At 36.5% G+C, this 27,693-nt stretch overlaps 1 protein-coding gene across 1 annotated transcript in view; it reads right to left on the reverse strand.

Moving 5' to 3' along the window:
* The window catches only part of DMD (dystrophin), a 2,197,254-nt gene extending 2,171,696 nt beyond the window's left edge, over positions 1 to 25,558 (reverse strand). Inside the window, exon 1 of the mRNA XM_032883124.1 lies at positions 25,299 to 25,558. Coding sequence (XP_032739015.1) covers positions 25,299 to 25,305 — 7 coding nt within the window. The 5' untranslated portion in view covers positions 25,306 to 25,558. The remainder of the gene's footprint in view (positions 1 to 25,298) is intronic.
* Between the last annotated feature and the right edge of the window lie 2,135 nt (positions 25,559 to 27,693).

Consider the following 27,693-nt stretch of genomic DNA (forward strand, 5'->3'; position numbering starts at 1 on the left):
GTGGCTTTCCTATAGTTTTAGAGGTCAGAAATCTGACAGTGGACTAAAATCAAGATGTCACTAAGGCTGTGTTCATTTTGGAGGCTATAGAAGGGAATTCCTTTCCTTGTCTTTTTCAACTTCTAGAAGCTGTCTGCATCCATTCCTTGGTTTATGGCTCTTTTCCTCCATCTTCAAAGCCATCAGCATAGCATCTTCCAATCTGGATCTTCCACTCTGATGCTCAGCTCTTCATTCTTCCATCTCCTTCTCTGACTCTTTTAGGAATCTTGGTGATCTTACTGGGCCCACCCAGAAACACAGGGTAATCTCTCCATTTCAAGATCCTTAACTTAATCACATCTACAAAGTCCCCTTTGCAACTATGCAGTAAAAATTTAACTCCTGGTGCGCCTGGGTGGCTCAGTGGGTTAAAGCCTCTGCAAGCTCCACATCTGGCTCCCTGCTCAGTGGGAAGCCTTTTCCCCCCGCCACCTACTTGTGATCTCTTTCTGTCAAATAAATAAATAAAATCTTTAAAAAAAATTAACTCAGTAGGCCCTGGTTGGTCAAAATCTACACATTCCAAAGAACGATCTAACTTCTAACTGGTTTCTAGGAGATAACTTCTAAGCCCTGGAAATACCCTGTCTGATTAAAAAATGCTCTTGATTACCTCAGGCCTTGGGCCACAGTTTATAGTAACAATGTGATTTATAGTGTGGCCCTTAGGTCACACACTAGTATGACTTCCGGAGAGACTAGACACTTAGGAACTCAAGTTAGCTAGATGAGTATTCCATACCTACATTACCAACCCCAGTAAAATCTTCGAAAGCCAAGACATGGGTAAACTCTTGTCAGCAATACTTTCTGTGTGCCGCCACACATCACCAGTGACAGAATTAAGCGCTGTCCCCATGATTCCATTGGGAGAGGATGACTGGAAGCTGGCACCTGGTCTCTCCTAGACTCTGCCTTATGCTCCTTTTGCATTTGTTGATTTTAATATTTATCCCTTTGCCTTAAAAAAACATGAATGTATCTACTCTTATGAATTCTATGAGTCTTCCTAGTGAATCACTGAACCTGATGATGGTCTTAAGGACCCTCAAAGACAGCCACCTAACATAAAATATTCACAGATTCCTGAGATTAGGACATGAACCTCTTTGGGTGGCCATTATTATGCCTACCACACAACATGGACACATGACTGTTTTGTACAAATGTCTTCATTTTCCTTGAGTTAACGGGTAGTTTTTAGAAATATTATCAAAAGAGCTTGGACTAGTATAATACTTTATTGAGTCAAGATTAGGTTTACTCTAGAAATATTTACCAACTCTTTTATAATACGCTAACTTTTACAAACTCCTCTATCCTCTACATAGAATGGAAATAAAAAGCAAAATTATAAGATTGAAGATCATATTATTTTTACATTAGTTATCAATAAATGACTATGCAATCACCTTTTGTCTAGCAATAAACAATGAAAAAATATGCTCAGCTTTAATCTATGAGAACAGGTAACCAAGGGAATGAAAAGCTCACTTGACCACCAGTGACTGCAAATCAGCTATTCAGAAAACCAAATCCCCCATATCAGTATATTCAAAGGCATGAAAAGTATTAATGTAAATTGTAACTAAAAAAGATGAAATACTGAGATAAGAGATAAGTGTGTCTCCAAGAGAAACTTTCTGCATTTATATAAATCAGATAAAACCTGACCATTATTTTTTAACCTTCTGGAAAGAGAAAATACTGTATCCAGTTTATTAAACTGTACCTGATCTCAGAGGCAAGACAACGCTGAAGGATGAGATGATTTACCAATTTTTCCCTGTAGTTGTGACTTCATGCTTGAAGTTATCACTGTTTTAAACTTTCCAGTAGTTTCAAGACAAACAGTAACCACGAGGCCAGAATATTCACCAACAGATGGCAAGAAAAGTAGGGAGAAAAAGATGACATGAAACAATAACAACTATTGAGGTCACTGTCACTGACAAGTGAAAAGGGTCCAGGAAAATATATCATCTGTGAACTATAGGGACTATGGAAAACCAATTCCAAATGGTGTTGCATAACTCCGGGATGATAAGTAAACATGCACACACATTTTTTACTCTATAATGATTATTGGGGATAAAGGAACCAATAAGGTATCAGTTGACACAATAACACGGTTTCCTTATGCTGCCTTCAACTGACTGTATCTAATGTTGGGTAACTTCAAGCAGTCAGGAGTGGATAGAGCAGGGTGATATAAAAATTAAAATATATATGACACTTTAAGCTATCTCTCTGAGTTTTGACAATGATATTTTTTTTAATTTGGTGGGAGGGGCTCACATGATAGTCATCTAACCAAATATTTCAGTTACTACAAAAATCAAAGCTGCACACACATGTCCACATGAACACACTTACACACATGTGCACACACACAGACAACTACACAACATTGTGCAAAAGAAAAAAAAACACTGAACATTGGGCAACTGAAACACTGGGCTCCTCTCACAGAAGTATATCTAAGAAAGGCTTTTAAGGGTCGATGGAAACTTCAAAATATTTTAAAAAGTCAAATGAATTCTATCTTGACTTGCAATCCAGTTTCCATTCATTGTTTGTCTCATTTATATGTCCTCTGACATCCTTCACAATCTCAATAAAGTAAAACACTTCTCACATTTAGAAACCCTGTCATGATGCTGTAGCAATGCTTTTTCAGATTTCTTACAAGCGCCCGAGCTTTCAGCAATTCACTCTTACATAAATATTAGCCATGAGGAAAAAAAATAACAGCATCTTATAATTATATCTAAGGCAAAAATACCAATCCTTTCATTTCAATGAATAAATCAGAGTCATGGTGCTTTTTCATGCCAGTTAATATGACTTGCTACTGACCTCATGTCTCCATTGTCCACTGATTATAATAGTAATTTCAACAAATAGCATGGCTTTCACATGTCTGGGTAACTACAGTCTTTAATTTTTCCTTTTAAGCTGGACACATTCAATGAGGGAATCACCTGAAGGATAAAATTACCTGTATAGGCAGGATAATTGTCATACTGTTATAGGTAGTTCTGCAACTAAACACTATATATTTAAACTCTCATTCTTGCCCTTTCCACATTCTTCTCTCCCTCCCCCTAATTTAATCTCTGTTTCAACTTTGTGAGATAACTGTAGATCCACATGAAGCCCTAAGAAATAATAGATAAAAATATACCCTTCACCCAGTGTCCCCCAACAGTAACATCTGTAGTGCAATATCACAATAAAGAAGTTAACGGTGATAGAATCCACTAGCCTTGGTCAGATATCACTGGGTTTATCTGAACTCTTCTGTGTGTTTTTTGTGTTAGTGTATTAGGTCTGTGCAATTTTATCCCATGTTTTGATCCATATGGATACCATCACAGTTAAGATACAGAATATTTCTTTTTTAAAAAATATTTTATTTACTTACTTGAGAGAGAAAGAGAGAGCAATGAGCAGCAGGAGAGGCAGAGGGAGAAGCAGACACCCTGCTGAGCAGGGAGTCTGATATGGGGCTTGATCCCAGGACCCTGATATCATGACCTGATCCAAAGGCAGGTGCTTAACCAACTGAGCCATGCAGGCATCCCAGTGCAAAATATTTCTATCATGGAACCCATATTCTGTTCTTTTAGAGACAGAGTCCCCCTCTCACCCACCCTCCATAAGCCTTAGTAGCAACAACTATGCTCTCTAGAACCACCATTTTGTCATTTTAAGACTGCCCTATAAATGGAATATGGTATGTGACCTTTTGAGATTAACTTTTTATCTTCAGTATAATTCCCTTGAGATCCATGCAAGTTATTACACATGGTAAGACTTCTTTTTATGCTGAACAGGATTCCATGGTACAGATGTACCAACTTGTTGCATGATTCACTCGTTGAACAAGACTTTGTTTGCTGCCAGGTTTTGGCTACTGTACACAAAGTTGCTATGGACATTAACATACAGGTTTTCACATGAACACACATTTTTACTTTTCTGGAGTGAAGGCTCAAGAGTCTAATTTCTGGGTCATACATAAAGCTCACGTTTTGTTTCAGAATGCTTTTTACTATTTTCCAGAGCGGCTGTAACCATTGAGTATTAGCAGCGATGCATCAGTGATCTAGTTTTTCTGCATTCTCATTAGCATTGTTGTCATCGCTAGTTTCAATTTTAGACATTATCATATGTGTGTGGTGATACCTCATTGTTTTTATTTTTAAAATTGTATGTCTTTAATGGCAGTGATATTGAATCAGTTGCCATGTGCTTATTTGCCATCTGTGTTTCTTCTTCAGCACAATGTCTGTTCATGTATTTTGCCCATTTTCTAACTGGATTTTTTTGGGGTGTGTGTGTTAATGCTGAGTTGTGAGAGGTCTTTTTATATTGTAGGTAAAAATATTTTTGCAGATAATATGGTTTGTATATGCGTTTTCACCTTCTGTAGCTTTATATTTCACCCTATTAACAGATGAAAATGACTTCTTTCCTCCAACAAATTGCTTAACATCAATGTCAAAAATCAGTTGGGCATATTTAGGTCATTTCTGGACTCTATTCCTTTCAATCAATCTGTATTTATCACACCAACAGTATCACACTGTCTTGATTACTGTACCTCTATAATATGCCTTAATACTGAGTAGAGGGATTCCTCCCACCTTTTTTTTTTTTTAGATCAATTTGCAGAGAAGTGACACATCTTTACCATGTTGTGTCTTCTAATCCATGAAAGTGGTATGTCTATGAAATTATTCAGGTCTTGATTGCTTCCATCAACATCTCATGATTTTTCAAGATATAAATCCTATACATATTTTGCTAGATTTCTACCTAAACACTTAATTTTCTTTGAAATAAATGTAAATAAAATTGTAATTCTCTTAAAAATTTTTAAGATTACCTAAAAGTTAAAATTTCACACTCCTTTTAGCAATAATGGAAGGAAATAAATAATAATATATTTTTGAGACTGTTTTTGTTCTTCTTTTAAGTGGCATTAAACCTCCCAATCGAAAATAAATCTTCATACTGATTTGAAGAGATTAAGAACTTTAATTGCTCTTAAAGGGGTAATATTGCTCTTTTACCAGAATCCATGCTCTAAAAGAAGACTGGTCAAAGGAATTTTTTAGATTTTAAGCATTAAGTATTTATTACCATACATAAAATCCTCTCATGCTGCAAACACTCTCATATTTTTCTATATATAAATTAAGAATTTTATCTTTTTGTTTCTACTCTTACATTTTAGAAAATGACAGTGTTTAAAGGTAACAATTTTCCCAGACAGCGATATTTCCAGCAATATTTATTCAGATTTGCATACACTCTCACAACTTACATCTACAATTTAATAAAATATTTTCTATTTAATTATACAAAACAAATGGATGATTGAAAGAGAAAGTTTTTATTCCTGAAACTCAGTTATGCTTCCTATCAATCCTTCTTCCATTTCTCTGTTAGGTTAAATGCATACTAAGTGGTATTTGCAAAATTAATCCTAATGTTTTCTAGGCAGACATAGCACTTAATAGAGCCCACTGTCTCAGTAGGAAGGAGTCTGCCGGGTTTCAGTCAAATTTATTTGATTTAGAGTTAGGTAAATTTGATTAAATGTAGAAAAATTTATACCCATAGTTAACTCCCCAGTTGTCTATTTCTTTGCAGTCCATTACTAACAGTATAAAGATCACGTGGGATTAATAAAACTGCTACAGAAGAGAACTTTTTCACTTTTCTGACTTCAGTAAGGTAGCATTTAGATTTTATATTGCAAAATCATCAGTCTATTTTCCTAAAATTTCATTATGTTTCATCTATCTTGGCCTTGATCTGTTGATTTAAGTAGCATGATATGGTGCCACTGCAGGCCCTTTTCATCCCCCCCCCACATACTGAGCACACTAAGAGTAAAGCTATTAATTAGAATCATAAGAACTTACCATTTTCTAGAACACCCAGAAATAAACCCACAATTATATGATCAATTAATCTTCAACAAAGGAGGAAGAATATCCAATGGAAAAAAGTCTCTTCAACAAATGGTGTTGGGAAAACCAGACAGCAACATGCGAAAGAATGAAACTGGACCACTTTCTCACACTGTACATGAAAATAAACTCAAAATGGATTAAAGATGTAATTATGAGACCTGAAACCATAAGAATCCTAGAAGAGAGCACAGGAAGTAATGTCTCTCACATTGGTCATAGGAAATTTTTTCTAGGTATGTTTCCTGAGGCAAAGGAACCAAAAGCAAAATAAACTATTGAGACCACATCAAAATAAAAAGCTTCTGCACAACAAAGGAAACAGTCAGCAAAACTAAAAGACAACCTACAGAATGGGAGAAGATATTTGCACATGACATATCCAATAAAGTGTTAGTATCCAAAATATGTAAAGAATTTATACAACTCAACACCAAAACCTACAAATAAATCACTTAAAATATGGCAGTAGACATGAACAGATATTTCTCTAAAGAAGACATCCAGATGGCCAACAGACACATGAAAATGTGCTCAACATCACTGATTATCAGGGAAATGCAAATCAAAACTACAATGAGATATCATCTCACACCTATCAGCATAGCTAATATCAACACAAGAAACAAGTAGTATTGGTGAGGATATGGAGAGAAAGGAACATTTGTACACTATTGGTGCGAATGCAAATGGGCAGCCACTGTGAAAAACAGGACATTCCTCAAAAAATTTAAACTAGGACTACCCTATGATCGGGTAATTGCACTATTGGATATTTATTCAAAGAATACAAAAACACTAATTTGAAATGATATACAGATTCTTGGGGTTATTGTAGCATTATTTACAATAGCAAAATTATGGAAGCAACCCGAGTGTCCACTGATAGATGAATAGATAAAGAAGAGGTGGTATATATACACAATGGAGTGGTATTCAGCCACAAAAAAGAAAGAAATCTTGCCATTTGCAATGACATGGATGGAGCTACAGAGTATTATGCCAAGCAAAGTAAATCAGTCAGAGAAAGACAAACGCCATATGATTTCACCCATATGTAGAATTTAAGAAAGAAAACAAATGAACAAGGGGGGGAAAAAAAGAGAGAGCAAGAGGCAAACCAAGGAACAGATTCTTAACTACAGAGAACAAACTGATAGTAACCAAAGGAGATGTGGGTGGGGGAATGGGTGAAAAAGGTGAAAGGGGATTAAGAGCGCACTTACTGTGATGAGCCTAGAGAGACAGGAAAGAAAAATTCACAGTCATCCTCCTCTTGCTGTGAACACCCCTGAGATTTATCTATCATTCTTTTTTTAGTATTTACCACATTCTACCTGCCATTATAGTTATCCATTATAAGGAATCATCATCATTACCACCTTCATCATCATCATCTTTGCTAACATCACAGAGAGAACAGATGTGAAGTATATGGAAGACAAGTATTATAAGAAAATGGGACCTGCATTCAGATAAGAAAACCTTCAACCCTTCCCTCTATTAAATTCTGACAAGCTGACTTAAATGGGTAGTGTGTTCATAACGGTTTCTTTCATTTTTTCAGTCTATTCAGCTAATTACATTGTAATCCTCTCATTAAGGTGAGGAGAAGAGAATTGCTTGGGGTCACTTATAGGCCCTTCGTGAACAATAATCTGGAATAGAAAAGTAAGAAAATGTGTATTTCACCATTTTCCATGTGCAAACAATTATAATTTTTGATGAATGGGTGAGAGAGAGAGTTCAAAGACTGAATGGAATTAAAAACCACCTAGTGCTCTATACAGCAGCACAAGGATCCTCTCTTGCAGCTGTCATGATATCGTAAAGGCACAGGAAAATAGCCACACAGGGGAGTAATAGGAACTGTATCACTTGTTGCTTATAAAACTTCAGTGAAATCTTTCCCCTAAGTTTGGCTTGAACAACCTGATTGTTAGGGCATGATGGACACTATGTGCCAAGATTCAACTACATTATTTCCTTTTGAAATTCTGCTTCTTTCCCCACACTGGTGTTTTGCTTTACCACAATGTCAGGGGCCATGGCCATAAGAATAGGAGAAAGAGAGCTCAAAGGTGAAAGGGGAGTGGTGATATATCACAGCAGTCATATAGTCTGAGTGTGACATTTCTCTTCTAATCATTGTCAGCTTCAAGGGCAGAAATCATCTCCGATTAATCTTTCCAAAAGCTCTCAATGCTCAGCATAAGACAGGTACTATGATTGCTGAATTTAAAGAAATCTTTCAATGGAAATGTGGGCCTCTCAAAAAATTTAGCCTTTCACATTATCCCATATAGTTCTTTGCCCCACCCCCACTGCAGGCGGTATCAGACACCCTATCTTTGTCAGCATTATGCAGCACTATTTGTGCTGTTGGATACATTCCTTTACTCAGCCTCACTTGCTATATTCAGGCATTACGAGTTTAAAATTACATTTTAGCTGTTTCCAGGTTTTAGTTAAGTAGGTAAGTAAACCAGTTTCTAGATTAATAGGGTTGGAAGAAATCACAGATAATTATCTAATACAGTAGCTTTTTTCAAGTTCTAAGGGTTTGATTGCTATGCTTGTAGGGCAAAAGTGGAAACAGGTGTTAATTTCCCTTCTCACTTTTCATCTAGAATGCCTACATTTTCAACTCATTTTTTGTGATTGTTGTTGGACTTCCACATAAAATTTCTTTTAGAGAATATTTTCTGAATATTAAAAAATATGAAATCTGATCTATGGCAAAAATATGGAATATCTACTAATATCTACTTTCATCCCCATTACATATATGCTAGTATACATGACCTTAAATAATGACATCTTTTCCCACTAGTTTTGGACAAACACAGTCCGAAAGTTTGTCACAGCACTCCTGGAAACAACTATTAAGCAACCATACATGGTGTGATGGTAGCATTTTCTCTTTTCCATTAATTTTTTTTGTCTTTAACCATATATTATTGGATGCTTCTATTTTTCAAATGAAAAGACAAGACCCAGAATAGTAATGAGTACTGCCAAAAGATGATGGCAAAACTGTTGTGTTACTTCTAAGGTTCCTTAATTCCCAAACCAATGCATCTTTTGATAATCGCCCTTATTATTTTCCCAAATACACTTATTTGACAAAAATGGATGAAAAATTAAGTAAGAGGTGAAACCACTGATAATATATTTTCTTGGGCTGGATTTTCCCAGAAGTAGACCCTAAGAAGAGGATCTGAATGCAAATAATTCATTTCAGAGGTGATCCAAGGAAGCACAGTAAAGAAGTGGATGACCAGAAAATGAAGCCAGCACAGTGTAACTTGATGAGCTCATTGTCACTGTGTTCAAAAGAAGCTTAATACCACTTGGGACCTCTAGGAGACAGAATTGTCTCACGTGAGAGACAACAAAGATGAGGTACTGGCCTGTCACCTCTCACTTACTCCGTGTCATGAGCAATTCCAAATGATCTTACCTCTAGAACACTTTTGGGTAGCCCCAAAGCAAATGGAAACCATGAGACAAAGAATCGAATTGTAGTATGACGTTGGAGGCACAAATGGGAATGGTGGTTTCCGAGAATAGAGGGGAAGGCATCAAGACCCCTACTACAAGGGTCTAGTAACTGTGCATGCACTGTTAGAAGTATGTCACTTTAATTGCTTTCAAAAGAATGAAATAAACTTTCAGTTTGGTTGATATGATACTATACTTGAAATAAAAAATTTTATAAGACATAATCATTATTAGAATGTTAGCTAATTTATTAATAATTACATTGTATTTGTAGTAGAATGAGCCCTAATGTGTACAAATTTTCTCAACCTTCAGAGAAGGTCCCATTTTATATGTGAAATATTTCTGGTACAAATGGGCTACTATTTCAATCAATTAAAAGCACCAGCAAATCTACCTGGTTGGAAAAGGTTTCTACCTGGAGCTTCTGCTCATCTGTCCCATATTGGCTGACACCAGCACATTCACTGACATAGTGATGGAGGTCATTGGTCTATACCATGGCCAATCCTTTCATTTTTCCCACATATTAAAGACCAGCATTTATTCTCTAGCTCTGCTACATTAAAGATTGTAAAGATTTTCCTTTGATTCATTTGGACACAAATGGTTATCAAGAGGCATTATTATTTCAAAAATGGAAAACAAGCAGTCATCTATAATACATTCCTTTAATAAACAATCAGAGACTTTGAATGCATTCTTGCTAGAGATTATGGTTCCACACTGCTTTACCTTTCATCCAACCCACTGTTGTATCCAAAGTCAATGTCTAGTCATAGACTACACAGCAAGTGCCATCACATTTACAATGTTTTATAAATGTAGTCCCAATATTTTATTTTTCTGAACAATACAGTAAAATGTACCATCTTCTTTGGTTACTCTAACTCTACAAATGATTGTTTCATTTTCTAATAAATACTGTAATGTGCACAAATGAATTATGTCAATGTATTTCTTAAACACAGTCCACTAAATTCCACTACATGTGAAAAGGACTGTATATAAATACCCATACAGAATGAATAAAAATTTTATGAAAAACATCAAAATAAATAACCAAATATGCATAGCTCCTGGTCTGTGGCTTCTTGTCACAGAGAACTGTAAAGAATGGATAAATCTGGAACCACTTTGCTACACATTCATGTATTTCTGAAATTTTTCCCTCCATAGAGATGATTTAACATATTATAAAAAAACTAAATTTGTCCACTTCTTCATTAATTCCCTAATATCACAAAGCTGTGTATTAGAGCAAGGGGTATTGTGAACATTCCACATAACTGGACACATCCATTGAATTCTTACTCTCTTTTCAGCTGCCAGGAACTTGTGACATGGCCGACAGTCCAGATGTGGCCCTGAGGTTTTGGCTATAAACCAATCACATGAGTTCTGCTGTTCTACTGCTGGCATTGTATATCCCCTACTTTCCAAACTCAAATCCTTTTGAATGTGAGGTTCTCATTTCCTACTGAAAATTCCGTGGGGAAATGAAATTGGAGATATGCTTTTTTTTTTTAAAGATTTTATTTATTTATTTGACAGACAGGGATCACAAGTAGGCAGAGAGGCAAGCAGAGAGAGAGGAAGGGAAGCAGGCTCCCTGCTGAGCAAAGAGCCCAATACAGGACTCGATCCCAGGTCCCTGAGATCATGACCTGAGCCAAAGGCAGAGGCTTTTTTTTTTTTTTTAAAGATTTTATATATTTATTTGACACACACACACGGAGAGAGAGAGAGGTCACAAGCAGGCAGAGAGGCAGGCAGAGAGGGAGAGGGAAGCAGGCGCACCACTGAGCAGAGAGCTTGATGCGGGGCTCGATCCCAGGATCCTGGGACCATGACCTGAGGCAAAGGCAGAGGATCAACCCGCTGAGCCACCCAGGCCCCCCCAAAGGCAGAGGCTTTAACCCACTGACCCATCCAGGCGCCCCGGCAGATATAGTTTTAACTGCAGGAATACTTTACAACAACCATGATATATAGCACAGCCAGGGGCCATCATTTCCTACACTTGATCTTAGCCAAAAGGCTGAGAATCAATACAGTCCATAATTTCCTATGAGTGACAGAAGAAGGAATCAAGGGGCACCTGGGTGGTTTAGTTGGTTAAGGCTGTCTTCAGCTCATGTCATGATCTTGGAGTGCCAGGATCGAGCCCCGTGTCAGGCTCCCCAGGGAGTCTGCTTCTCTCTCTCTCTCCCTCTGCTGCTCCCCACTCGTGCTCTTTTTCTCTTTCATTCACTCGCTCTCTCAAATAAGGAAATAAAATCTTAAAAGAATGAAGGACTCAAATGACCACATTTTCACTTTGTTTTACATTATTATATGCCTGAACTTGTTTACCTTAAATGTAACTGTCATTTTACTCTTCTGTGCTCCTATTTGATCATTTTATTAAATTATTTTTATTGGTTTCTTGGTGGGTAATTTGAGTGACTTAAGACCTCAGGTGGAGGTAATGTGTTAATCACAAAGGAAATAAGCTTTAAAGTACTGCACTCTGTATGTTTCTAATATGTAGGATAACCATTATACCATCAAAGCTAAATATGCCAAGTTCCACCAGCACAGAATACACCAAAATCATAACTTGGCCTGACTTATCTATTAAGGACACTGGAGTGAAGAAGGGTGAAATAAAAATAATGCTCTCATAGGATTGAAAGAAATCTTATTACCTTTGGGTTTGTAATTCATACCAACTGTAAGTAAAATTTGAGTCACTCTTTCCCCAGGTGCTTTGCAAAGGATAAAGCAGGAAAGGAGAACTCATAGTGTTTAGGCACCAATAATCTATATAAATAAACAACCTGAAAATTATAGCAGAGTCCCTAAGCAGGGACACAGATATGAGAAGGATGCTACATGAGTATACACAGGGGTGCATGATTGAGCCAAAGATGAAAAGGCACTACTGACACTATCCAGGAGAATTACACAATGTGCAACAAGTGAATATGTGGGAGTAAGAATTGTTTTAGAGTGTGAAGTAGGGTCAACATACTCAAAGGCACAAAGCAGGGAAGTGTGTTCCACCCAGACAACTGTTCATAAGACTAGGGTAAGGCAGGACACCTGGGTGGCTCAGTTGGTTAAGCCTCTACCTTTGGCTCAGGTCATGATCTCCAGGTCCTGGGACGGAGCCCCATATCAGTCTCCCAGCTTAGTGGGGAGTCTGTTTCTCCCTTTCCCTCTGCCTCTCCCTGTGCTTGTGCTCTTTCTGTCTCTCTCAAATGTATAAATAAAATCTTTTAAAAAAACACTGGGGTAAGGCATTTATATGGTGGCTGAAAATCAGACCCAACATCAAGGCAGGAAAACTGTGTTAAGGGGCCTTTTCTTCCATACAAGTTATTTGAATTAGATCCTAAAAGCAATGGAAAGCCACTTGTGGATTTAAGTAGGGGAGTCACATATTAAATTTGGCTTTTGAGAGATATAAACCTAGCAGACTCCGTGAAGAGTAAACAGGAGCGACCCAAGACCCACAGGTATGTTAGGAAGCTATCATGGTACTCAAAGTGAGTTACCAGGATCTGAACTAAGGCAGTGACTGCATGTCATCTGGGAAGCAGAGAGCAAAGCCCACAGAAACCTAAAACACAAAGAGACCTGGATCTGAATGAAGAGAAAATAATGCTTCATACTAAAGTTAGTGCACATGCTTATTATGTGTATATAATAAACATCAGTGTTCTGTTAATTGTAAAGTTCTCTACACTTAAGCAATTACTACTACCAAATGCCTATGAATTAGAGATCCTGGGTGTAAACCCATCACTCTCTGTTCAGACCCAGTAAAATAATCACAGAATTATTGTTTAAAAGTGCTTCTCACATTCAGGACAAAAAGAACATGCTAGGTAACTCATGTAGATTTAGATTTCTAGATGGAGGCACCAGTATGAGTCTGCTCTGTGTGAAACCAGGGAGGTGTAGCAAGGGAACTCACTCTGGCAAAGGATTAGAAGCACACTGATTCTCAGCCATCTGTAGAAAGGTTCTTCCATGAACAGGAACAAGAAATATCTGGAAGTAAAATCTAGGTGAGAAATAATCACATCCTAGAATAAACTGCTCAAAGGAATTGAAATTGAAGACTCTTAAAATAGGCCTGGCCTCTTAACAGAAGATAATTCAGCTAAAATGTCATCTATGGATATGAACCTGTCAGTATTTAGGTTGTTCCATTATCAAGAATTCAGTTCAATGAAATTAATAACGTCAACACCAAAAAAAAGATGGCTCTGATTACCACTTTGAAAAGGAATACAAAAATGAGATATTTTAATGAGATTAAAGACTGGGAACATCCATAAGACCTACTGCAGAAGCAGTAGAAGCAGGTAGTGCCCTAAACTTCAATTGTCATATTAGTGTCCTTCCAAGCATGTAGAGTGTAATCATGCACAGAGTGCAATGTTTGAAATTTGATAAATCTGGTTAAATTTCTAGTTGTCTCACAAGTAGTTTAAAGTCACAGAGGCTCACTTTCTAGATCAGTAATATGGCAATAACAAAACATATGTTGGGGTTGTTCAAAATACTATCTAAAATAATGCATGCAAAGTACCAAGTACTGCCTCTAGAATATACATTTTTTTCAATAAACTTTAGGTATTATTGCATTAGCAATCGTGTTTTGCAACCTAAATGTACTCTCATTTGAAAGAAAAATATTCCAAAAAATAACATTCTTATTAATTCACCATGGAAAAACCAGACTTTCTTGAATTTGAACTAAATGTTGAATGAGAAGACAGAAATTACAAGAATAAATACCAGGACAAGCTGAATGCAATAATAAAGATATGAAAGAGGACAAATAAAATCTGACACCAAAAAGAAATCAAACTTTAAATTTTGCATGGCCATGCTATTCAACATTTGGGTACTTGGGGATATTTCTGTTCAGAGAATCAATGAGATGAATCATGGTTACCATATTTGCTATTACACCATATTTGCTATTACAATAACTGTATCATGCATTTCTTGGCCTTTCTAGACAAACAACGAGTTTGAGTCACCATATTAGAAGGGACTTAAAATTCTACATGGTTTAACAAAAAAAACTCATACTTCAGTGTTGAGAGACTTCTGTTCTATTTCTGGTCTTACTCCTAACTGCAAGGAGTTTTAAGCAAGTGACTTTATCTCTATGGATCCCAGTTTCCTCACCTGTCAAATTAAGAGACTAGAAAAATAAATTAAGAGATTGGACTAAGTATTCTTTAAGAGTCTCTGGGCTTTAAATTCTAGGCTTCTACAAGATGTATTTATCTAGATGTGGGCAATAAATATAATAAACACAATGTTCACATTGAGAAAAAAACTCCACATCAATAAAAAATACATAGTCTCAACAGAAAATTAAGGATGAAACTACAACAGTCTCCATACTAAAATAAGCCACTTCAAAGTGCTCTCCAACTCATTAGTCATTAGAAAAAAGGGAAATCAAATGACAATGAGATACTACAGCATAACAACCAGATAGCTAAAATTAGACAGTGGTAATACTAATTATTGGCAACAACATCCAAAGCTTTCATAAACTAATGGTTAATAAATTGGTTTACTCACGTTAAAAACTACTTAGCGTTATCAACAAAAGGCAGGTACTTGGATATTCAGTGACCCGGGAATTTCTCTTCTTGATATTCACAGAAGTGCATGTGTATGTGTGAAATGTACAACAATGTTCAGAGTAGCAGAGTTTTTAGAGGGCCCAAGTTTAGTAAACCCACATGTCCATCAACAATAAATGGAGTAGGCAAATTATGGTACATTCATGTGATGACATACTATACAACCTTGAAAATGACTGAAACACAACTACAAGCAACATAATAGATAAATACAAATATTATGATGAGAAACAGAAGTCAGACACAACAGAGGACGTACTGCATATTCCCAATAAAATAAATTTTAGAAATAGCCTTTGAATGGTATGTCAGAAGTCAGTATGACACTTTTCATTGGGCAAGTATAGACTGAGAAAGGGTGAGACTGAGATTTGGGGATGCTGGTAATATTATTTTCTCCCTTTGAGTAATCACTGGGATGTTCTCACTCTGTGAAAATTCATGAAGTTGCAGTTACTGATTTGTACACTTTTATTTATTTGTGTTATATTTCAGTAAATGAGTTTTATGAGACTGACATGCTACCTACTGTGCTAAAGAGGCACCTTCAATAAAAGAGTTTTAAAAACCAAGCCACACAGAATTGCTTTCACCTACAAAGGAAAATTGGTACAGTAAAGAATGTTGGGAGGGAATTTTCTTTGCCTTTACCCTATACATCTAAATTACTTCAGAGAGTCAGAAACAGAGAGAGATGCACATACATGTATGGATGGACTCAAGTGCACACACACAGAATTCTACTGCATGAAGAGGGAAGAGGTGTACCAGGAAAGGAAAGAGTAAGGAAGAGTAAGGTTGGAGGAAAGGCTTTCTAGACTCTTCTATCATTCAGAAAATATCCTTCTTATCTTTTACTCCAAATTCTAATGCAAACATGTCTTTTTAAGGTCCTAGGAGTCAAGAGTGAAGGTGAAGACCAGTTAAATTGGATGCTGCCCAAGTTGGATGAGACCTTCGCGATTTAACACTATCTCCTCATGTTACAGGTCCATGTAGTGCTAGGTCTATCCTATATAAAATGACATCCAGTATAAAAAGCCCTCCTGTGTAATCTCTGAGGTATAATTCTGTGATAAATGTAAACACAGGTGAAATATTTAGGTAGCTTCTGATTAAAGATCCATATAAACTGAGATAAGACAATATGATTATTTCTCTAAAGACAGTAAATGGAAGAGCTCCCAAGGATAGATGTACATAACCAACCAAGAGAAATAATTGTTGGCTTTCTTTTATAAACCTCCTGAGAGAAAGTTTGCATGGCTGGGTTCATATAGGTTGAAAAAGATGCAATATCATTGTCTGCCACTGACTTTTACAACAGTGTAAAGCTCTACCTTTTAAATCTGATTTCAGTGAAGATGGGTGATGGCTGGTAGGCCCACTCCTCCTTATTCTGAGTGAAACTTTAAGCTACTTCACTCTTCACTTTGAATTACTAACAATTTTCACTGAATTCATGTTCTTTCCCTTTAGCCATCATTTTGGTCTTTGATCAACTTGCCAATTCTTCTCAATCACTCAAATAAGGAACCCTGGGAGCCTCTAGAGCTCATTCTCAAGCTGGCTTTTCTGTCTGGATTCACAGCTGCTGCTGCCCTCTGGTTAGCTGTCACTATAGATATTTTTCTGTCTCCGGCCACATAAAGTACATTCATATCTAAATTCCTTAGGGACCATATCTTAGTCATTTTGCCCTAGTGCAGAACCTGACAGAATTTATTAATACACATTTGTTGGATGAATGGGAAGGAACAGAAACATGTCACTTCAGTTGGTGGCCTCTAATCATGTTCTGGATGACCTAATGGAGAAATGGGCTCTGCCTCTTACCACCATGGCCACTATGGCCAGCCCATGAATGGGTCAGTAGGCAGAGGGAGATGAACCTGAGATTCCTACCCAACACATTAACATTTCTATCACGGGCAGCCTTTGACTCAATCTCCTCTTTACCGTACTTGTCACAGAACATAAATTAAGTCCTACATCTTGCCTAAAACCCATCAAATTTCAGGTTAACATTACCATCATTTTCCACAATCCCACTTAATTGGTGCTGTAATGCACAATTCCATCCATAATATATAAGACAGAAACATATGCTTGTAAAGTCAGAATATGATGGTCCTTCAGATGGTAACTACACTAATTGTCGAGAGCCTTTGGTAATGTACTGAATTGTTGAATCACCATGCTGAACACCTGAAACTAATATATATCAACTACACTGCAATTTTTAAAAAGAGAATATGATGGTCCTTATGTTTTATCCTGGGAGCATTACAATCAATTTTAACAATGCCATTAGCAGAGCAGATTGATGCTGCTGAGGGCTTTTTTGCCCCTACTTTTTCTTGTTTGGTAGTTGTATTTGTCTCCAGATTGCCAGACAATGACAATATTATTTGGGAACTTTGGTAGGCACTATTTACTTTTTAGTGTATATGGATAGTCATTCATCTTTGTGTGCTATCCAGTCTTGCAGTTCAGCCATCCCCCCACTTCCCGTGTAAATGTTTGCACAGGAGATTATCTCCTCATCTTTACTTTCTACAGTACTTTTGTCCAGACAATCTTTTTACCCATTTTTGTATTCTCTGCAGGGCACTTTGGACTCTGTAATCCCAAAACCCAACAAAATTAGCTTTGTAGAAGTCAGTCATGCTAGACATAAACTGGGAATGTCTTACCTTTCAAAGTAAAGTCACATTTCCAAAACCAGTGCATATGTGTAATATCTCAAGTCACCTTGCGTTTACTCAGAAACCGCAATTTATATTGCAATTACTGTTTATGGTTCAAAATGTATAGTGTTATAGACAAGGTGTCCTTTCAAAAAAAATTATTTTTTCAAAATTACCAAAGAAGGCACCACAACATTACAGCTAACTCTATTTTTTTCATTTCATGTAAAGACAGTGTGAACAAGTCTTAAAAACATTTTTATTAGTATCTACAGAGTGAATTAAAGTTGTGATGTTATATCTGCACAGAGAATCTATACATTTCTTAAGGTTAAAAATATAAAAAGACTTAATCTTTTAAAGCATTTAAGCACTATGACCTGTGCATAATAAATAATAAAATGTGTTGATTTATAAAATGTCATTTGAAGTATACCTATCTCCAACTCCCCCAAATTTAAATTTTCCTTCAAAAAATTATTCAAGTTCTGATTCTTTGCTCACTTGTTATTATTTTATTATTTTTTTTTCCTTTGACCCTAACCTATAATATCTGAAGATGTCAGGATAAATGAAACAGCAACAACTGTATTAATGTGGAAACTATGTATAAAAGCTCCACAGTCAGAAAACCATCTCTGCCCTCTGGAGCTTATATTTTCCTGAAGGACATCTATATTACACAAATATTTAAAATACTTTTGGCTACTAGATAACACCTTGAAATATACTTTAAATCAAAGGGAAAAGAGAGTTCCATTTATCTCCTTTCTAAAACTAAATCACAGTGAGTTCTTACTTGCTAAATTTAAGGAGAAGGAAAAAGTGGAAAAAAAGGAAAACAAGTTACTTTTAAATCTCTAGGGGTTTTCGCTTTTATTATTTTAATAAAAACATGGAAAAACACAAAATCTTATCCAACAAACTCTACAAGATGTACAATTTTAAAATAAGCAGCATGCTTATTTTACTTACTAGTGGTCTTTAGTAGAAACAGACCTAAAGAGAGTATCTTGGAAGGACTGTGTTCTTTCCTAATTCCCTGAAAAGCTCAGTGATTATGAGGAATGCTAGCCAGAGCTCAATATTCCTACCCTTGGAATCAAGAAAAAGATCAAAATCTTTGATAGCAATAACTAGAACTAAATTTGCCAGGGGTAGAAGTCCTCCTCTTATCAATGTCAGGGAAGAAGCAATCTTTTCCTGCAAAATGAAAAGCAAGCCAGCTAAGAAAAAGATTTGTGCGCCTACAATTACATAAAATTGAGTGGATGGTTGGAAACAATACTTTTTAAGAATCTTCTCTCTTTTTCTTTTTACCTTTACTTACATGTTCATTTCTATTTCATTCCAAGATAAAGAGGAAATGAAATTGTTTTCACACACAAAACAGCTCCCTTGTGACAGTTTCTTCTCAATTGTCTCTTGTGCCTTCCCTTAGCTTTATCCTCTTCCTTGGTGAGTCGCCCTCATCGCTCCATATCCCTAAACCAATAGGAAGAATTTCCTTCAGACCCTTAAGCCTCGTATCTGTTACCATAGAGACAGGCATCACAAGATAGCTGCTCAGTAACATCCTCATGGAAATAAAATAAGAATCCTATGGGTTTTACAGGAATTTCCAGTGCTACCAGTGAGCAGAAATGATACCCTGCCCTGGGGAAAAAAATATGGACATTTTAGTTTCACAATCGTGGAATTATGCACACTGTCATTTCCAACGATAAATCCAGACTCTCTTAATTTTATGCTTAGTACCTGATTATTGTTTCTCATATGATTTGGAAAAAAAAATCCCTTCTCTTATATCCACGTGTTCAGGGAAATACAAATATCTCTCTGCTAACTTTTAACTCTAGCATGTCTTTCAATCATATTCTAACAGCCTCCACTGTTCTTTAATATCACAATGCACAGATTTTTATTTTGCTATTCTCTGGTCCCCTCTGGACCACATTTGATCAAGAAAACCCTCATCTTTTCTAAACATTGACAACCTGTCCAGAATTTGGTAAGGCAAAAGCTGCTTACAGAGTTTATAGACCTATGAAGAGGGGAAATGATAGCTACAAGAAATGATTTCCACTCCCTTTACTTGTTTTCCATAGACTTCTGCACTTTCAGGAAGTCTACTGAAATCACATCCTGTCTGAAGAGGAACCATACAAATAACTGAATCCGAGAAAATAGATAAGCTCAGCAAAATCCAGGGGCCTAGGCAAAGCAGATGACTGCTGAGACCTCCAATTTTCTCCTCCTGACATTAAATAATAAACATTCCTCCGCAAGTCAAATCTCTCAATATAGTAACAGCCAAAATGGTCCCATGGGGAACTCCTCAGCTGTATATATGAACCACTTTTCCAAATCTATAGTACTTCAATGCTATGGGTGGTTGTAATTCTGCTTATGGTCTCTGCATGATATTTAACTGTGACCTAGCTTATTTCAGACAATCCACTTAAGGAGCAAAAAGTGAAGTTCTCATACAGTTTAGAGTTGAGGCTACAAACTCTTGCTACCAAGGTCCAGAGAGTGAATCGTTTTGGCTTTGTGGCCCCTGTGCTCTCTGTCCTAACTATTTCACAGCTGTGTTGGCATGATAACTGCCTTACATAATATGTTGATAAATAGGTATGGCTATCTCCCACTAAAACTTTATTAATAGACAATGAAATGGAAAGTCCATATAATTTTCATATGTCACAAAATATTACCCATCTTCTAAAAAAACTTATTCAGAAATGTAAAGGCCATCCTCAGCTGGCTGGCCAAACAGAAAGAGATGTGGCACATGAGCCACCATTGGCTGACTCCTAGCCTGGAGGGTTCCAGAGGAGTTAGCAGAAACATGCAATGAAAGAACTGAAAAGGGGAATACATTTTAAATGAAATGATTAGGATCACAGATTCTCAAAATTAGAAATTATATCAGACATCTCCTTCAATTTCTCGTTAGTGCAGGAAATCAACTCCTAGCCCTGAACACTTTTCAAACAAGGAATACCGTACCTCACAAAGTAGTCATTTCTCTGCTTATACAATTAATTGGAAGATGATCTTTTGTTCTTCCAGAGAGATACAAATGAGTTTAAACCCTCTTTTACATTATAGCCCTTTAATATTTGAAGAGAGTTCACCTTTTTCTTGTTCATTCAAGGATTCTTCAACTTTTCCCTTTTCTGGTACCTTCGATGCCCCTCAAACGTTATTATTCCTAGCACCTTTCACCATCCAGACATTGCTCACTGAATACTCTCCCAAATGTTAAAGTTCCTGAGACCATGATGTTCTTCTTAAAAAAAAAAAAAGTTCCTTCTAAAATGTGTTCTTTTTTGTTTCCTTCCTAAAAGGATACATGCCCAACAATATCTCTGTTTTATTTTGTTTCCATGCCATATGAGACTATGACTGATATTAAAGCTAAGGCCAACAAAATCATTAACTCTTTTTCAATGAATTATTGCTAAGCTTTAACTCTCCCATATTGTACTTGAATTGATTTTTGGACCTTAGAGCAGGATCTTATTCCAATTAAGATTCATCTTTTTGGTCTCATTGCATTTTCCAGGTGGTTATAAGCCTTCAGTACTCAAATAATTCAATATATCTGTTCTCCTCTCCAGCTAAACTATTTTGATCTTCCTTCATGTTTTGGGTATAATATTTCACAAACCAAGCAGGGCCAATGTCAGAATTACAGGGCACACTATGAGAAATTAGGTCCAAATCAGATAGAGCCAAATGAATAGAACTATATCATAGCCCTGTGAGAGGATGCTTCCTGGTTTACAATGATTCAATTAATGCACCAAAGGCAGAATAATTTAGTAATTTAATTAATCTTTCAGACATATCAAATGGAAAACATTTCTCCATCTTGACTAAAGCATAAATATCTTCAGCAAATCCCACAGTATAATCAAAACAACCCACTGTTTCATAGAACCATGGAGAACTGTGGTTTATGTTATCTTTTTCCTCATTCTAAACCAGCCCATCTTCCTCGGAATATTTTGCTAATTCCCACTGAGGGAAAAATAATGCTTATTTTTCTAAAAAAAAAAAAAATAGTCCAATGTGAGGAGTTATTTAAATCCCCACCCTAATTATGGGCTTCTTTCCTTCTTGCTCATTTTGGTGTGTTAACTCCAGGATCAATTGGAAATACTGTCATGGCACTCTCTTTTTAAATAGTTTTGATTCTTTTGTCATATGTATGTGTGTGCCTAAGGGTGCGTGTACAAACGACTAAGTGGTTTGTTTTTATTTGCTTTTTCCTTCTTCAGATTTAGACGATATGAGAATTGGAGAATAATAGGAAGAAACAAGCTTCTCAGGAAAAAGATTTTAAAGAATTTTTTTTCCACATGGTCATTTTTATTGATGCAGAAACAGCATTTCACTAATATTCAACACATTTTCACAATAAAAGTCACTTGTTAAACAAGGAATAGAAGGTATATTGGTTAGCCAGAGCTGTCACCACAAAATGTCACAGACTGAATGGCTCAAAGAACAGAAATTTATATTTTCAGTTTGGAAATATTTCTTAACTGATAGCGTTTCCCCTTGCTCATCTTTCTGGATGCAGGGATACATCTGAAGGTGGGCAACTCAATCACAAGTGGGCATTTTCACTGCACACTATTCCCATTAAAGAAAAACTCAGGAACATTATTGAATTAAAAATAATGATGCTTAATTAGATTTTTACCTAAAAGAGAAAAGTAATGGCGACAGCTGCTTTGACAGTATGAACACCTCGGGAAAAACAATCCAGGTTTGTAGAGAATCGGGTGAAAATCACAGAGATTTGCACAAGTAACCAATTCCATATTAAAAAAAAATATTTAAAATGGTTATAGTCCATTTTGCCTGTTCCATCCCTTTTACACAGTCTGTCTGTTTTCATGCATTGCTTCCTCATTTTTTCTCCCCTGAACCTCCTCAGAAAACACAGAGTTAAGCAACTGGGATTTGGAGACTTCACATGGTCCCATCACTTTGCATGCTAATCATGTTTCCAAGCTAGAAAGATTGGCCAGCATTTCCAACTCTTACGAAGACATTAACCAAGAAGGGTATGCCTGCTCTTCAGGTGTGTGGCCCAAAGCCTTTAAGATTTCATTAATAATCAACAGCTGGTGCCACCTAGCGTCTGTCCTCTCCATTCATCAGTGGAATCAAATACAGAGGACTTCCCAGTTTGAAATTAAGCAGCCTGAACTACAAACAAAAAAATCACAGTTTGGGGGAGTCCAGTGGCTGATTTAAATTATACTATCTTCATTGAAAGGAAAACCTTCTTTTTTTAAAGTAACTATGGTAACAGGAGTGTGAGGCTAACAGGAATCTCGAATTTTTCCTCACAAGAGACAATTCACAAAAGGAGAGTCCCACTAAATACGTAATGCAAAAGAGTTTTTCAGACTTGAACTGTCACTTAAAATGGTTATAAAGTTCGGAAATAAAACTGACAGAAAAGAACTGCATTTTAAACAAAAATATAGACATTGCTGATTTTTTGTCAACCAACCAAGAAATAACCCTCTATCATCTGGATGCAAAATTCTCTGCCAGTCTTTGAGCTTCCCAAAGATTAAACAAGTACTGTGACAGACTGTAGAAAGGCACATACAAGCACTCAGCAGTATGAACAGGAAATAATTAGGTTGTCTGAACCGCACTATTTAAAATATGTTTGCTGCTAAAGCCATACATCCAGAAAACTATTTTCTTTCATGGTCTATGTATGGATTATGGATTTTATATTCACCCACAGTCGTGTATGCTTCAAGGTTAAAAAGTACTCATCCAAATGTATGACAATCTTTCAAAACATAAGTTAGTAATTAATTTGGATGAATCCAAGTAGTATAATTAGCCCATCAGTTTCTAATTGATTCACCACTATTCAAATACATGTTGGTTTAAGTCACTCTTTCTAAGAGGAATATGTAATTGAAAAACATGGACTAACATTCAGGGGAAAAAGTTACGTAACAGCCAGTAGTGTTCCTTGACCAGACTGACTGGGATATTACAATTACTACAGAAAAGACATAGCACATATGAGCAATACTGTATACACCGAAAGGTCATACTAGATGTTCATACGTGAAAGTCATTAACTTGGATGATTTAGCTACTCAGGTTATTGGAGAGACTGGGCAGAGAGCTGAGAGATTCTGTATCATATAGATAATTAACAACCATGCTTTTCACACTCTGGAAAATTTATTTCTATATTATTTAACATGTGTTTTAAACAATCACTTGTTAAAAACAGCTTTGAATGTTTTATTTTCGTGTTACCCTAGTGGTGATAAAAATTATTTCAGTATGTTCGGTCCGATATATACTCACTGACATACCCCCACAACAGCGTCTGAAGACAGAATATGGAAATGATGCTTAGTTTCCACAAAAAGCTTAAATTGTTCCCCTTTTCCCAAAAACTTTATTTTTGGAGACAGATATAGTCCAGGATCATGCTTTATTTGTTTAAAAGTACTTATAAGTGTAATCCAGTGACTGTATGAGAAAGAAATATTGCAAAACAGCACAAGGGTGCTAAAAATTGTACGTACGCAAAAGAGAATGTAAGACAAAACTCATTAAGGTTTCAACATAATTAAATAAATAAATGTTCCAATTTTCACCAATTTATCATTCTCTGTCATTTTTCATTAACAGCTTTCAAAAAGCCCTATCTGAAACAAGCTGATACAGAGAAATTAAGAGCAGTAATCAAGCGAGAAATGATAGACCAGCTGGGTCGACATCAACTTGGCAAAACGTGAATACAGTTCAATAGCTGAAACAGATGCTGGAGTTGTTGAAAAACCCTGCAGGAGATATTGATGTATTTTCTTCATAGAATGCAGAATGACTGAATAAATGTCAAAAGCTAAAAATTGATGAGGAGACTGACATCAAACTCCTTATAAAACAGAAACGAAGTGTAACAATTTTCACCCTATCCAAACATTCTATACATCCTCATTTCTCTCAGTGTCTTAATATGCCAATAGATCAATTGATTGTAACTAAATAGTAAGTAACTAAGCTGGAGTAGGTATCCCCCACAGATTCCACCCCCACCCCCCGGTCATTATCTACCTGGAGAAACCTAGACTCTTGAAAAACACTTTATTCTAAAATCTCCTAACACGGATTTCTATCCCAGAAGTGTTTTCCTGAGGTTGGAGGCAAGCACACCCCCCAAAAAATCAAACGCAGCACAAGGAAATTTTAAAATCCCTTCTGTAAAAAGCAACACTGTTTGCAGAGTTTGAAGAGCTCGGCAACAAACCCCAGCTACCAACAGCTGCTTGTTCAAACATATGCTTTGTCATGGTCAGCTTCTAATTGTATTCATAATGATGTAATAGCTTTAATAATCCTACCTTCCATGCCAGCTGTTTTTCCTGTCACTCCATCATGCCAATAAGTTGGCTGCTGTAACAAATCAAGATAGTGCAAAACAGCATCTTTCTCCTGATTCTGTCATCTTCCTGAAAGCATTCTATTACTGCCGACTGCTGGGAACCAGAAAGTCTATTTGAATTCCAACAGCTCCCCTTTCGCATGATTCAAGTTAGGTTAGGTGGGCATGCCTAACATGATTCTCTCAGTCATTTATTATGCAGCTGCTACAACGTCGGTGTGGTAACCACTCTGACTATCTGATACGTCAGTCGAACAAAACCTACACCTCGGAGCAAACACATGAGCCAGAGCAGCGTTCTGCATTTAACGAGCATTCTTCCTGACTAAAAAACAGTGTATCTGCAAATCTCTTTCAGTATCTACTCGGTCCTCCGTACAGATGCAAAGCCTTTGGATTAACATCTTTTCCTAACTCTACCAACAGTCGAGTTCCCTTGCCACACATCTTATTATTCACAGTAGAATTCCGGCTGATTTTCACTTATCTTCACAGCCTTTTAAGGGTAAAAACTCTCTTTTCTGATTGTACTTTTTGAAATGAGGATGCTACGTGCTCAGCTCCCTATCTCTGCTTTATTATAAAATACAGTGTGCACTTTCTCAAATGGAATTTGCCCCTGTGATTCTATGGAAAATTTTCTAATAAGAAGATTTTTTTCTAGAAAATATTTACTTTGCATATTGGAGACATTTGAACTGCGTCTGTTTGTTTTTCCCAGGAGTGGACTTTATGCTTGATATTCTGACTTAAGGAAATCGCTTTCTTTAGAAAGTAAAAAATTAAATTAGCTGACTCTCTAATATAACTTGTTTACCAAATAAATAAATCTCATTTCAGGAAAATGCATTTTGCATTTTAAAGATACCCATACAAGAAGTAGCATTTTTTGATTAAAATTAATACCATAGAGATGATGGCAATTGTTTCTAAAAGTTCTAAGTATGCCTTTCTTATGGGATTAATATTTATATTTTGAAATGACAAAAAAGAAATATTTAAGTGTTCTCATGAAACAAATAATTTAAAGGGGGGAATTGATGAAATCTCCTTTCCCTTTCAACCATCTATCAGACAGATACTCGGTTCTGTAGAAAAGCTATCCTGTGGGGAGCCTGGGTGGCTCAGTGGGTTAAGCCTCTGCCTTCGGCTCAGGTCATGATCTCAGGGTCCTGGGATCAAGCCCCACATCAGGCTCTCTGCTTAGCCAGGAGCCTGCTTCCCCACCTCCCTCTCTGCCTGCCTCTCTGCCTACTTGTGATCTCTGTCAAATAAATAAATAAAACCTTAAAAAAAAAAAAGGAAAGAAAAGCTAACCAGCCTCACAAAAAAGTAAACATGTTGTCGGGACCTACAGTATGAAAGTATGAGCAACAATTTATTTAACACATGTGAGATATATGCAAATGTCACTCTTCTGCAGTATTGTTTCCCTAAAGGTTGGAAGTGTATGTGTTTATATATATATATATATAGCTATTCTAACTCCATTTTAATTTTTATTAACAAACACCAATCATCCCTACATATCAGGACATACATAATAATCAGTAATTTATGGTTTATAAAGTTTTATTTACAAATGCCAGAAAAAAAAAAACAGAAAAGCAAATTGAGCCCACTTGAAACCATTAAAATTTCTCTAAAATAATATACATACAGCTCCATGTAACAATTGTGAAAATACTGGTTTACAATCACAATTATTAAAAAAAAACACTTTGCAGTTAGCCTATCTATCTTAGTGGTTGAGAACAGCATAAATAAACATCATGTGGTTTTGTTTCTACCCTTAGCCTCTGCTTACCTCTGCAGCTTCATCTTTTGCCTTTACACTTTATTCCAACCGCAGTGAACTTCCTTTGGTTCCTCTAAAACACTGCACTCCTACTGTCTCAGGGATATTGCACCTCTTTTTTTTAAGACTTATTTATTTATTTATTTGGAAGAGAGAGTGTGTATGCATGAATATGTTTGGGGGTAGGTCAGGGGACAGGGGAGGAGCAGGGGGAGAGGGACAAGCAGACCCCTTGCTGAGTGTAGAGCCCCACCGGCAGCTCAATCCCACAACAGTGAGATCTGTGAGACTGTGGCCTGAATCGAAATCAAGACTGAGAGGCTCAAATGAGCCACCCAGGTGCCCCTGAGAAATTGCATCTTCTGCTTCACCTTGCCATAAGCTCCCCTCACTTTTGATTGCCTACCTTCCATCCAATCTTTAGTTATCAGCTTGAAACAATTTGCTATGGGAGGCATTTTTCATCCCATAGATAAAATTATGTTCCCCTAATATGCAATTTCATAGCACCTTATACTTCATCTTTATCATAATAATGGCAAACACATATATAACA

This window comes from Lontra canadensis, unplaced genomic scaffold (genome assembly GCF_010015895.1).
Source record: "Lontra canadensis isolate GAN:19392208 unplaced genomic scaffold, GSC_riverotter_1.0 scaffold86, whole genome shotgun sequence".
Lineage (NCBI taxonomy): Eukaryota > Metazoa > Chordata > Mammalia > Carnivora > Mustelidae > Lontra > Lontra canadensis.